The 14,854-nt window shown below is 35.8% G+C and overlaps 1 protein-coding gene across 1 annotated transcript in view; it reads left to right on the top strand.

Annotated features, from left to right (window-relative positions):
* The window catches only part of LOC140152450 (retinal rod rhodopsin-sensitive cGMP 3',5'-cyclic phosphodiesterase subunit delta), an 80,446-nt gene that overhangs the window by 37,312 nt on the left and 28,280 nt on the right, over positions 1–14,854 (top strand). The window contains exon 2 of the mRNA XM_072174770.1: positions 1,937–1,999. Within this exon, the coding sequence (XP_072030871.1) occupies positions 1,937–1,999 (63 nt within the window). The remainder of the gene's footprint in view (positions 1–1,936; positions 2,000–14,854) is intronic.

Genomic DNA, 14,854 nt, shown 5'->3' with positions numbered 1-14,854 from the left:
TGCACCAACAAATTTGACTTGCATTAGTCCTGACTTAAACATCACAAATTGATTTGGATGGAATTTGTTCTGCAGGTAGGGGAAAATTACCTTTTCCAAATCAAACATGTGGGACACCATTGGGTATTAATGCATTCAGATGTGTTTTACCATTGCAGTAAGGCACTTGTATCATATTATGTTTTCAAAACTTCTTGTATTGTGGCCACCTCTACCCATGGGCAAACAAGCATTAAGTATTGATGTCCAATTGCTGATTCTTCTTTCCCAGAGCTGTAATTGTAGATATGCTGGTGTCCATTTTGTAGCAGGGATTCTATCTTGGATACATGGAGATAATGGCACATGTCAAAATAGCTCTGGTTAAGCCAACCTCCCTCCGCCCCTTTCCTGAATGTACAGGGCTTGGGATGCTATATTTTTAGGTCAACTACTATATCATCACTTTTGTTTTGCTATTGAGTATTCTTTAAGATGGTAAATTCAGAGGTTCATAATTGCATTTTACGGTGTCGTTCATTATTCAGACTTGGTTTTGCAATTTTGAAAATGCATCGTAACTCTCTGAAAATTGCTTTGAAAAATTCAACAATCTCTTCCATGTACTTAACCTTTGGAGAAACCTCAATGCTCAGTCATTGAAGAGGGCAAATGCTATAACTGATTTTGATGTGATGTAATTATTGTAGGTTCATCAGTCTGTTGCTTACCCGATAATTACATTGCATACTTTTCTAGGAAAACTCAAAAAGGCGTACAGTAGCTTGCATAATTCATAGTTTCCATTTTGATTAGGTTAAAGTCAGACCTGTGATTATGACTATATGTAGCAGTCCAAATCATGTTGAAAGAAATCAGTACCGGTAATTAACTTTTGACTTCATACAGGGCCGTAGCAAGCGGGGCAGCCGGGGATGCCATGGCCACCCCACTTTTTGAGAAATTTATTATGTTTTTCTTTATATCTTTATTTCAATTTGGTCATATATTTGTATTTTGGCCGCCCCACATTTGTCATGGCCGCCCCACATTTTACAACCTTGCTACGGCCCTGACTTCATACATGTAATATTGCCTAATCAGTGATTCGCTAATAAGAATAGAATAACTAAAAACTTGTTGAAAATCAGACCAAGTGTTGGAAGAGTCTGTCCAATGGAGGAGTCTCTCCATGCAGACACTTGTAGCTTCATGAAATTTAATGGAGATTCATACTGATCAACACATTAATTTTCTTCCTTTTTGTCATTTGATATTTTTGCTCCTTTAAAATGTGATAGTGATAGGTGGTGTTGTAGTCAATAAAACTACTTACAACATATAGTGCTCAACAGTGTTGTGCCAGCCATGCAACAACATAAAGCACAACATGCCTAAATTATTCATTGTACAGATAGAACACTCAAATAGGAAGGTTGCTGACGTGACACTATTACATCAAAAACTGCCAGTAGCTTTTCAAGATAAAACATACAACATGGTGAGATTGTAAGGAAGGAAGTGAACATGATCATAATAATTTCAAATCCCAACAAGCCTTATTTTTAAAATAGTTATCTTTGGTTTTTGAAAGATGAACCAGCTACATGTCTATGTTGATCAGTATTATGGTGAAAGTAATGATATTGTTCTTGTTTCAGTTTACACACACAAACATAATAAACTGTAACAGATTGTGAAGTACAATGTTTGTGACAGCATTAGTGATGATGCACTCTGCTTGATTCATTTCTTATTAATCAATTAATGTTCAGAGTTGATGTTCAATAGAAAAGGTCATGTTTTTGCAAATGATGAAGAACTGATCATATTTTCTACTAGATAAAAGTAATAGTTATTATGATAGAATGTGAAGAGCACAGTAAAACTAAGACATAAATTATGGTTTGCTTTATATTTATGCTTACACATGTTTCCTTAACTCTAGCTATTTCAGAAATTGGATGAACCTACGAGACGCAGAATCTGGGAAAATATTATGGCAAGGCAGTGAAGATCTGTAAGTATATGACAAGTTTTATGTGGTGAATGAAGAAAATGAATTGTCTTTTTCAATGTTTGTTGAAGGTAACATGTGACAGGTCTCCCCGTTGTGAAGGTTGTTCCAGGTTTATCAAAATTGACAATATTATTTTTAAATGTTCCAGGAATAGGCATTGTTACAGTTAACTATGTATGTTTGGTTGTTTTATTTTAAAAAAAAAAGCTTTTTAATGTTGAAAGTCAGAATAAATATTTGTGAACAGTGATAAAATCAAGATGCAAAAGTCACCAATTTGAGCTAACTGAGGGGGTTATCAGCTCATGAATGTATAAAAATCAATTGGGTTTTTTTCTTCACAAGTCTTTGATTTTAAGACAGTTTAATCATAATTCATTTAATTCATTTAATTCTTTTAATTCATTTAATTCTTAAAAGAATTTCTTAAAGTAACATTTCCATTATTTTCTTTGATTGAACCTCAAAAATAGTGCCATATTTGACCCTATATCAACACGCTTTTAAAAAGTCATAAGACAGTAGATGAATAATTAGTTGAAAGTCAAGCATCCACTACAAAGAGTAAACTAAAATAAAGAACACAGCCATCACAACTCAAAGCCCAATTGGTTTTCCTGTAAAGCTCTACCCCACATCCCAAACCTTATTTCTATACCAACTCTAAATATTATATAAATTATAATTGCAGTGAATGAAGCATTATTATAACCAAGTTTTTCCCGATAGAAAATTGTGCATGGGTTGTTTCCATTGGTTCTTGAGGGAGATGGTAGGATGCACAGCCTAAGATGCAATCATTAATCCTTTCCATTTTGTGTGACTATCACAAAGTAGGACTCTAGAGGTTGTTTGGAGAAGTCTCACTAGCCACAAACCTAGAAACAATATAGATGAATTGGATTTTTTTTCTACTCCCAAAGTTGAAGAAATAAGTTGTAGCATCTGAAGCACAATTTTCCATGCATTCTGTCAATGAAATAATTTCTTCAACTATTATTTTTTTCAGTGTCAAGGGAAATTTTGAAGTTTTTGTTAAATACTTGTGAAAGTCCATGTTTAGTTTTCAATATCTTACCTATTTTGCACTAATCTTTTATGTATAATAATACCATGTTCTGCTCATCCTTCTCAATATTTGACACATGGGCCGTATACTAAATATCAAGGGTGGATGTCTATAGTTCAATTTACAAGGCCCCTTTTTTTTCAACCGATCAAAGTATAACTGGCTCAAAATCACCCAGTACATTTAGGTACAAAATACTATTTTTATAGAATCATAATTGGCAATATGTTGTGTGCGACTATGCTTAATCAAGCCATATTAGAGTTTAAATTGTCCACAAAATGGATTGACCCAGTTTGTAGAAATATTGCTTTGAACGTGCTTTGCTGTTAAGTCTTGCCTGGATTTGGATGTCAAGTCAACCATTTAAGCTAGATTAAATGTATTGGAACTTGGATGATGAATTTATTCAAGAGACAAACATTCAATTTGTAGCAAGATGATGAAGCTAGACATAACTGGGTTACTGAATTCACCAGAAAGTGCTGCTTTTTTCCATATTAATTACTGGGTATGTTGATTATGTTGAGGTGTGTGTGAAGTGATGAAAGTGATTTGTCAAAGTATTTGTAATTTAATTCCAAAATGGGCCATTTTAATTTGTTAAGGCATCTTTCATTTGGAGATGTTTGCTGGTTCTTAGGTGAAACTTGTGTGGGGTGTCATGAAAGTATGTGGTCATCTGTTGCAGTGATATAGCGTCATAGGGGCATAGGGGGCATGTGCCTCCCAATCGATGTGAAAATTAAGAAAATCCTGTAGGAAAATTGCTGAATAACCTCTTCCAATTAGACCCGGTGGCCCCATTCATGATCGGTGCACCCCAATAGGATGACTCACACTACGCCACTGGTAATTGTAGACACTACATTCTTCCCTTCCCCAATCCTAATGCATTTTGACCCAGTGCATAGCTTCCCCTAGACTTAGGCTAACTCTAATAAAAGTGGAATATTTACCCCTTCATATATTGAGGGTTCAGAACCAGAAAGCCATAAAAGTAACTCACTATGATCAGCTCTCACAAAATGAGCATATAGTTGGCTCCTTGCTTTGGTCTTCAAACATCAATATTTCTTCCGCAATGTCTTTTGTTTTCTATTGAATTTGATCATGATTAATGGACTGTATCTTCTATACGCCGTAGAAGTGACGTAGTTAATCGGATTAACTAGCATAGCATTAGATGAATACAATTTTGGCTATATCGCCCCGCACTACAACGTTCGTGCGGTACCGATACATTGAACCATAGATTGCACCTGTAAGATTAGTCTATTTGAAAAGAGCGATATTGTATTCAATCTATTATATGAATAAAGATAGTGCAACCTGCTGCAGTGCAGCGCGGTATATTCAAAAATTGTATTCATCTATTGCTATGGTAGTTAATCCGATTATGACGTCACTTCTACGGCGTATAGTGCCCTGGCGACTTTATGCTCATTTTGTGGGTGCAGGTGATTATGAGTTGAGGCTTTCTGGCTCTCAACCCTCGATATGTGTATAGGTTCAGTCAAGTATTGCAAATTCTGAATGAAATAAGATATCTTGTCACTACTTCAATGTACATGTACATGGTGTCATCTCACATGGCTTGAAACATGTACTACAAATTTCCTTCTGTCAAAAACTGATGCATCATGCAGAAGAGAAATTCTCGAAGCATCCTGCAACAATGATAATGCACTAGTTTAATTTGCCTTCATTCTACAGTTCATTGTTAACACTCAAATCTGTAGTTCATTTTGTGAAATTCATAATATAAATTTCCATGGCCCGATCTGTTTCAAGGATGTTGATTTCCCTTGTGTCTTTTGCTCTTTTGCTTATCAGCTTCATCACTAACCTGGGTATTGCTTCTAGATGACACCCAACTAACTATCAAATCAGACCTATTCTTAACAGAATAATATATTATTATTATGAAGGAATTAAACCACAAAATGTGCCTAGTAAATTTACAGCACTTCAATTTAGCAAAAGGTCACTGTTTTAAGGTGGCTGTGTACTCTCAGACATGCATGTTGTAAAAGTGCAATAACTTTGTAATTATGCGCGCGAAACATATAAAAGTATACATTTTTATGAAGGCAAGACATCAATAAATCTTAATATAAATACAGATTTGGGGTAAAAACAACAATTTTGAAGAAAATCACAAAAAGTGAGTTTTTGGCAATATTTGTTAGGTACATCATAACAAAAAACACTCTTTCCAAAATATTTTATTTTGTTTTTAGCTCAATCTTGAGGCTCCATTCCAAAAACGTTTTTTTAAAAATTTTTTGATATTGGCCTTATTTTTGAGATATTGACCATATAAGGCATCAAAATGACCTTTTTAAAATTCAAAAACGCCTATTTGCACAAAATGATGCCCAAAATCGGAAATAGACCAAAATATAAAAAAAATGAGAAAACCGTTTCTTGAGTCGATCATCCTTTTATGATGATCATATTTGCTTACCTATAGATGCTGTATTTATTGAGTTATCGTGTACCTAAATCGTCATTTTACCGAGAAAATGAACATTGAAATAATGGCCGTTGAAGTTTAAAGTGGTCACATTTTGCACTTTCATCGAATCTCACAGGAGAATGCGACAGTTTTCGTTTTTGTAACTTATATTACGTGAACATCGGATAAATCCACAGCCCCTTGAGAAGTTTGAGCGAAATCCATTCATAACTTGATATTTAAATCGGGGGAAAAAAAAAAAAAAAACCCACATTTTATCAGCTAAAACGGAGCCATTTGACCACTAGGTTTTTGTGAAATCAGTGCTTCCGTGGTGTTTCCATAAGATGCGCCATGCATGCAGATAAGCGTCACGTATGTATAGCGTATTTGTGCGTTAACAAATTGCGCGATACGCACGCAACGCGATGAGTTGTTCTTGCAGCGTGTACCTTGCTGGTACAACAAAGATTTTCTTTCCTTTTCAATTTCAAACACGAGTGGAATAGTGAAATAAAATCCTTAAAATATTGCAGTTGGAGTTTACAAATCTGGATTTTCATTCCTTGTATTTATAAAAAAACATAACAAGGTACAAACATATCATAAAAACTCAATTTTGAGAAAGAAACAATGGCTAGAGTACACAGCCGCGTTAATATGTCAGATTTTTTAATGCTGTATTTGTAAGATGATTAGTTTATCTTTTATTTATTTATTTATTTTTGGTTTTGTTTATGTTTGTTTATATGAGGAATACACCTCACATTGAGCATTTTGAAATTTTTTAATTTTTTCCAAAATAGCTTTGCTGTTTCTACAAAAATGATGTTGACCTCACCTTCATGTAATTATTTGGAATTAACTTTATTACAGCAAGCTGCCACAATTAAAACCCATTTTTTTGCTAATATTAGGTACATTGTACCATATGTTTGTGGCAACCTTTTCTTGCCTATGAGGAGAACTGATAAAAAATTGAACTAGTAATAATTAATCAAATACCGTAGATAGAATGCAATTCATCTCATTCACTGCTTTCATTTGATAATGACATCGTTCAAGGTTAGCCCTTCACCACATTTTACACTTGATTGGTCAATTAGCATTATTACATCGATTCAAAAGTCTCCTACTTCAATCAACTTCAATAATATTGGTCTATCCCCAATTTGCAAAATCAATGTCACCCGTAAAGAATGGCCGGCCTGCGAATTAAGAAATCAAATGCAATCACATCCGAGTCTCTGTAACTGACAAGTCAAACAGCTGGCTTGATAGAAACATGTATTTTTTTTTGTGGATAAAATGCACGTTCACCATTTTTCTCTTTGCCAATTTTCCAGAGGAAGTATCTCCATATCCACCATCATGACCAAATCTTACACCTATTCTATAGATGTTACAGTATCAACATTGAAGATAAAGAGTATGAGAATAACAGCTATCACATATTTTGGTCAATGATAATGGTCACAGCATCACTTTATATATATTTGGCTGTAGGGGATAGGTGATGGAAAAGAAATTACAAACTGTGTCATGGGAACTAGAGTGACTATTATTTCGGGCAATGTCCCCATTTGATTCAGTTCATTTTGCCATTCTGAAGATGTACAAAATGTCAAAGAGGGCAGATCGTGCTTCAGGAAGAAAGCAAATAAGCGTTTTGGCACCATTTCACTAGATATTGACTTATTGATATTTTCATGCCAAGAAGTTGATTTAAAAAGGATTTAGTCTAAGAAATATGGGTTAACTTTTTTTCTTTTTACCGTTTATAAATTTGAAACTCTTTTCAGGATAATGCTCTCAGTGGAGAGCACCCGCTCCACCCAGACTTGTGAAGTTCAGAAAAGGTTCATTTCTTCAAGAGGTGTTTATGCTGAAGGTTCAAGAAGTTGATTCGAGATGGCTTTAGTCAGAACAAACTTGGGTTAACATTTTACCGTTTATAAATTTGAAACACTTTTCAGGATGGTGTTCTCAGTGGAGAGCACCTGCTCCTCCTGGACTCAGAAAAGGTTCAGAAAAGGTTAATTTCTTCAAGATGTGTTAATGCTGAAGGTTCATTTCTTTAACTAAAAACAGTAGGGGAGATTGGGGTTAGTTGGAACACGGGGTAAGTTGAAACATTGTATTTTTTTCTGACACAAAAAATTAATTTGGTAAAATACTAGCACCTAGTAATAGGTATTAGTAAGGGTCATCCACCAAATTAGCAACAGCACTGATGCCCCACCAGTGTTGGCTTGGGAAAGGAATATCTGTTTTTGACTTACTGACTACTTTTTTATACCCCTCAGAAAAGATCGTTATCTCCATGTTGTTTGAAGATTCAGGGATTATTTTTTGAGTATCATAAGCACTAGTAGTAAGTCCCAGAATAATGTTAAATAAAAGTTTTATTGTATTTCTTATTTTGTGTAATGAACTTTGAAATGTAAAAATAGGCATCAAGGTTAGTTGAAACTTTTGAGGTGGGGTTAGTTGAAGCGTGAAAATCGCATAAAAATTTGTAACATGTTTACCATTTCTTCAATATTGCTTTAATATGGTTAAAAAGCAATAATACAAGCAAAAAGTGCACACAGAAAGTAAATTTTTATAATATTTTAGGCTTCTCATATTTTGGTCCATGGTGACACTCGTCACCTTGTGTCCAAAGTATTGACCCGCACTCCCACATATTTATTTATTCATTTTTTTTCACACTGATTGTATGTTAAAGGGTGCCTTCAAGGGAAGTATAACCCTAACAACACAATAATAATTATTTTTAATTTTTTACAAGCGGTGTTTCAACTAACCCCCCCTATGTTTCAACTTACCCCAGGGGTGGGGTTAGTTGAAACACTTTTTTTCAAATTTTCAAATTGGATTATATGAATAATCATAAGCAGGTCCAATAAAGTTTAAGGCTGTATTTGTAGCATGTATGTATACGTTATACTGATATGGTTAGTGTTTCTTGAAAGTAATCGGTTTGCGTTAAAAAGACGATTTTGTGAAAAATGTTTCAACTAACCCCAATCTCCCCTACCTACCTTGCAACAGCCTCAGCTATGGTCTTCCACAGGGTTCGGTCATCGGCCCGTTGTTCTTTGTTCTGTATACTTATGAAATTGGTGCTATTATTCGTAAACATGACATTAGTTACCACATGTATGCTGACGACATACAACTTTATTTAACATTTGACCCGAAGGTTGATGAGGATAGAGTGAGAGTTGTGGCGGTTAGCATCGTGTATCAAAGAAATAAGTGACTGGATGTCTCGTAACAAGTTGAAACTTAATGATGATAAATCGAATTTTTTATCACAAGCGTCGCCATATAACATGAAGTTAGTTGAAGACATGTATTTGGAAATTGGTGATACCCGTATATTACGCTCTGACAAAATCAAAAACCTAGGTGTCACGCTTTGACGCCACCATGTCTATGACGGACCATGTAAAAGCTACCATTAAATCTGTGAATTTCCATCTCAGGAATGTGTACCGTGATTCGCCGCTTCATCACCATTGACAGCTGTCACCACCTTTGTACGCACACTTATTTTGTCTAGACTCGATTCACGCAAATTCTCTTATGTTCGGTATTTCTTCAAGGACAGGAAAAAGCTTCAGCAACTTCAAAATCGTGTTGCGAGAATTGTCTTCAGGACTGATAGATACCATCCTTCAGCACCTCTCTTAGACAGACTCCATTGGCTTCCCGTTGAGAAACGAGTTGTTTACAAGGTGTTGTTACTCACTTTTAAGTGCCTCAACGGACTCGGTCCTTCATACCTCACTAACACTCTCGCATATTACTCACCTATCAGAACAAATCTCCGGTCTGAAAATAAACAACTCCTCCAAGTTTCACGCACCCGTCGCACCTTTGGCGACAATGCTTTTCGGTAGCTGCACCCAGACTATGGAACTCTATCCCAACATCATTGCGTAAATGTAACTCTGTGTATGCTTTTAAAAACAACTCAAAACTTACTTATATCCATCTAAGTAATTCACCGTCTCTTTGCTGATATTTTATTGTGTTTTTGCCTAATTTTTAGAAATGGTTTTTAGCGTATATCAGTTATGTTTCAAATAGTGTTTTTACTTCTGTACATTATATAAGGTTTATGTTTTCATTTTGGTATTTATTTTAGGATGGAAATCATTACTTGTACATGTATCATGTTTTTAACTGCTTCTTTGATTATGCTATGTGTGTATTTTTAAGGTTTTGATTGTTTTAAAAATGTTTTTTGTATTCTTAAGGTTGTTTTGTTTTGTACAGCGCTTTGTCCAATTTGTAAAGGCGCTTTATAAATGCCGTTAATAATAATAATAATAATAATAATAACAGAAATAAAAAATTATATTGAAACAAAAACCTATTGTCATGGTACTGCCTCCTAGCCCCCTGCCCCATACAATTTCTAGTTATGAAATTTGACTGCTCATAGCTTTTCATAATTTGACACCTTAAAACTTAATAAAGCTGTTTAGCTAGAAAAGTTACACACTAATTGATGTTCCACAGTCCACACTTCCACATCTTCATTCTAAAGGGAGCACAGGAAAAAATTTCAAAAAAGAGTGAAGTACATTACTTAAAAATGGATCAGACACTGACATTGCAGATTTTCATTTTTTCTTTTCTGTTCATATTGTGTAAACCAAAGTGGTTTTCAGTGTCATGGCCTCATGGGACTTCAGTGCTCGATAGTGCTGCTTGTGTTCTGTTAATGCTACTTTTGAAAAAAATGCTAATAAGTAAATCTGATCCTTTCATTTTTGATTATAACTAAAACTGTGACGATAACCACAGTTTTAAGATACCTCTGATTAGAGTCTCTGTTATACACCTGATTACAGTCTCTGTTGAACTACCTCTGATCATAGTCTCTGTTGAACCATCAGTAACACTGAGGCTCATTTTATGGCTACATCTGTTGGCAATGTTTTGATCCAAAGTGTACATGTATGTTGTATTCATGAAGTGAAATGTCCCATGAGTATTTTGTTTTAAGATAGTGTAACATCTGTGAAGTTAGTCAAGAGTAACATAAGAAGTGCACAAAAATTGCACACCTTTAAGGGTACTACACCCCTGGCCAATTTTGTGCCTATTTTTGCATTTTCTCAAAAATTATAGCGCATTGGTGACAAGTAAGATATGTATATTATAGGGCAAGGACTACAACTACTGCACTGAAAATTCAGCAACTCAAGGCAAGTAGTTATTGATTTATTGATCAAATATTGGTTTTCCCTCATATTTGACTAACTCCACAACTGTTGTCTGTGCTGAAATAAAATTTGCAGTGCAGTAGTTGTAGTCCTTGCCCCTATAATATACATATCTTACTTGTCACCAATGTGCTATGATTTTTGAGAAAAATGCAAAAATAGGCACACAATTTTGCAGGGGTGTAGTACCCCCTTAAAACAACAAAAAGTATGCATCATGACTCCAAAAGTTGCTTGAAAATTGTCGTTATGCCAACAAAAGTGATTAAAAGATTGACTTGGCAATGATTCTCTAGTAGTTTGCAAAATAATAAAGGACAAAAATTGGGAACCGAGTGGTACAACATGATATGCCTGTGGAGACAAGATTAAGTGTACCTTTGGGCGAAACAGCGTGAGATTTAGGCTACTTCAGGAAATGGGAGACACAGAGAAGGGTTTTATTATCAGGTGGCCGCATGTAATTTGTTTGATATTCTATGAAATAGTATTTTGTTTGATATTCTAATGATACTTGGGAATAAAATGATGTTGATCTCAAGAATATACGATTTGAAGCACTACATCAAATTGCCACTGTCACTAAATGACATAAAATGTAATGGTCGCAAGCCACAAGTGGCACTTGTAAAATAGTGAAAGCAAGCAACTACTAGGATGTATACACATTTTGTGCAGTTGCTGAATACAAAACATTGGAGATACACACTTATGATCAGTGTCCGCATCTGGGATTTTGTGAATTTTGTTGTTGTTGTTTTTGTTTTGTTACAAGTGCATGCTTGTAATATCAGCCACAGGCTTTTTTTTCAGTCAGACTTTATTTATCTTTTTCAGTTGAGCAAAAAGGGAAACTATCAATTTGGCAAAACTGAAATCAACAATTTTACACTTAAAAGTTTGTAGTTTAAAACATGTTATGTGGTACATGTGTCTGTCTACAGTCTCTGTTGAACATCCTCTGATCACAGTCTCTGTTGAACTACCTCTGATCAGTCTCTGTTGAACTACCTCTGATCATAGCCTCTGTTGAACTACCTCTGATCATAGCCTCTGTTGAACTACCTTGATCACAGTCTCTTTTGAACCACCACTGATTACAGTCCATGAACTACCGCTGATAACAGTCTCTGTTGAAACACCTCTGATCAATCTTTCTTGATCACAGTCGCTGTTGAACTACCTCTGATCACAGTCTCTAAACTACCCCTGGTCATAGTCTCTGTTGAACCATCTCTGATCACAGTCTTTGTTTAACTACCTCTGATCATAGCCTCTGTTGAACTACCACAGATCACATCCTCTGTAAAACTACCTCTAATCACAGTCTCTGTTGAACTACCTCTGCTCACAGTCTCTGTTGAACTACCTCTGATCAGTCTCTGTTGAACTACCTCTGCTCACAGTCTCTGTTGAACTACCTCTGATCACAGTCTCTGTTAACCTACCTCTAATCACAGTCTCTGAACTACCTCTGCCCACAGTCTCTGTTGAACTACCTCTGATCACAGTCTCTGTTGAACTACCTCTGATCATGGCCTCTGCTGAACTACCCCTGATCACGGCCTCTGGTGAACTACCCCTGATCACAGCCTTTGTTGAACCACCCCTGATCACAGCCTCTGTTGAACTACCTCTGCTCACAGCCTCTGTTGAACTACCTCTGATCACAGTCTCTGTTGAACTACCTCTGATCACAGCCTCTGTTGAACTACCCCTGATTGCAGCCTCTGTTGAACTACCTCTGATCACGGCCTCTGTTGAACTACCCCTGATCACAGTCTCTGTTGAACTACCCCTGATAACAGTCTCTCTTGAACTACCTCTGATCATAGTGTCTGTTGAACTGCCACAGATCACAGCCTCTGTTGAACTACCCCTGATCTCAGTCTCTGTTGAACTACCTATGATTTCAGTCTCTGTTGAATACTTGATACTTGTACTGTTTGTCTATGATTATGTTTTATTAATATAAGAATACAATCTGTTAATACTGTATTTTGACTTTCTCAAAAGCATCAGTTGAAAGGATACATGACACTATCATTTTGTTTACTATGTCCAGCAGAATGATTTTAATAGGAGGGTAACTGAACCACCTCTCTGTGTCTGTCTATTCTTACCCTGAATGAGAGTATATAATTATAATCTGTATACATATTATGTGCATGCATATACTTATAGTCTATTCAGGATAAGGTGGAACATGACTTAATACACCATAATGCATCATGTATGGATCATACACAAATGGGGCAAAGGTCATGTTGCCAACATATGTCAAACATACTTCAGTTGTTAGAGATCATTTGGTAGAACTTCCTCTGATCACAGTCTCTGTTGAACTACCTCTGATCACAGTCTCTGTTGAACTACCTGTGATCACAGTCTCGGTTGAACTACCTCTGATCTCAGTCTCTGTTGAACTACCTGTGATCACAGTCTCTGTTGAATTAACTCTGATCACAATCTCTGTGGAACTCTACCTCTGATCACAGCCTCTGTTGAACTACCTCTGATCAGTCTCTGTTGAACTACCTGTGATCACAGTCTCTGTTGAACTACCTGTGATCACAGTCTCTGTTGAACTACCTCTGATCTCAGTCTCTGTTGAACTACCTGTGATCACAGTCTCTGTTGAATTAACTCTGATCACAATCTCTGTTGAACTCTACCTCTGATCACAGCCTCTGTTGAACTACCTCTGATCAGTTTCTGTTGAACTACCTCTGATCACAACCTCTGTATATATATTAAGTCACTAGTCGGCTGATAATTTTACCAGGGCATAAAGATAATTTTACCAGAGCATCCATTTTTCAAGTCAATTTGGCTATTTAAAGCTTTAATAGGATGGATGGATGCTAAAGAATGTGTTCAAAGTTACACATTTAGGGGACACCAGTATGCACTAGGCATGGGGCATCCAAGGTAATTGCCTTACTGCGCCTTGGGTAAGTTTTCTGTGCTGAGTAGAATGATAGTGTTATTTGACAGTGACCATGATATAATCAAGTGAGAGCTAACTTGCACTGTATCTTTTGAACAGTCATTATAGATTACAAACCTGTGTAACTGCCATTTAAATTAGTTAGCCAATGATTGTAGCATTCAATTTGTATGAGCAAGAGATGATAATCACTAAAGTGTGCTGAGACTTGTGGATTTATGCACTCTAAATCACCATGCTTTCTTGCTTTTCACTAATCTGTCTAAAGTTGCAATTTTATGACAAATAAAATTGTGTGCTTTTCAAACGCTTTCGAGCTGAAGCAAAACTAAAAACATGAAAAGAATATCAATTCTGTACACTACACCTGTAACAAATGAGCACATTTTATGAAGAAATTAGCAGACTGATAAATGAGAACATGCGTGTTTGAAATTATTGCTACTAGCGGGATACCCGCGCTTCGCGCGGGTCCCCGCTAGATGAGTAAATGGGAGCGATCACTAAAACAGGAGGAATTACTGAAAAGGTAGAATCATTGAAAGGTAAATTTTATTTTTCTAAACCTGTCCCTTCTTGCATTTCCATTTTCTTTTCAGTTTCTTCTGCACGGGCCTAGTTTGTTTCCATTAAAACAAAATGCTATTTAGCTTGTGATTTTCCGCTTCCATGTTATTTATCTATCTAGGCCTAACCCCATTCCCATTATTTTCTAAATCTATCCTTTCTTATACGTTTCCCTTTATAGCTTCATTTTCATTAGCTGCTTAGCTTGTGATTTCCCGTTTCCTTCAGTTGTTATTTATTTTTCTTATTTTTCCTGATTAGTTTCTAATTTTAACTTCTTTTTTCCCCTTAATTTTCCTGATTAATTTCTTTCTTTCTTTCCCTCTTTAGTTTGCTCCCGTTTCATTTAGTTACTGTAACCATAACCCGTATAATAGGCCTACCCGTACCTTTGTTGTCTTCTTCTTTTGTTTTTTCTTTTTTATTATTCATTTAGCTCCTTTCTTTCTCTTCAGTTTCTTTTGCATAGGTCTATTTTGTTCCCATGCTGCTTAGCTTGTGATTTCCGTTTCCATGTTATTCATTTATTGAGCCCCGTTCCCACGCATTATTTTATAAATCT

This window comes from Amphiura filiformis, chromosome 1, assembly GCF_039555335.1.
Source record: "Amphiura filiformis chromosome 1, Afil_fr2py, whole genome shotgun sequence".
Classification (NCBI taxonomy): domain Eukaryota; kingdom Metazoa; phylum Echinodermata; class Ophiuroidea; order Amphilepidida; family Amphiuridae; genus Amphiura; species Amphiura filiformis.
The sequence above is the reverse complement of the archived record's forward strand: the minus strand, read 5'-3'. Positions and strand labels throughout refer to the sequence as shown.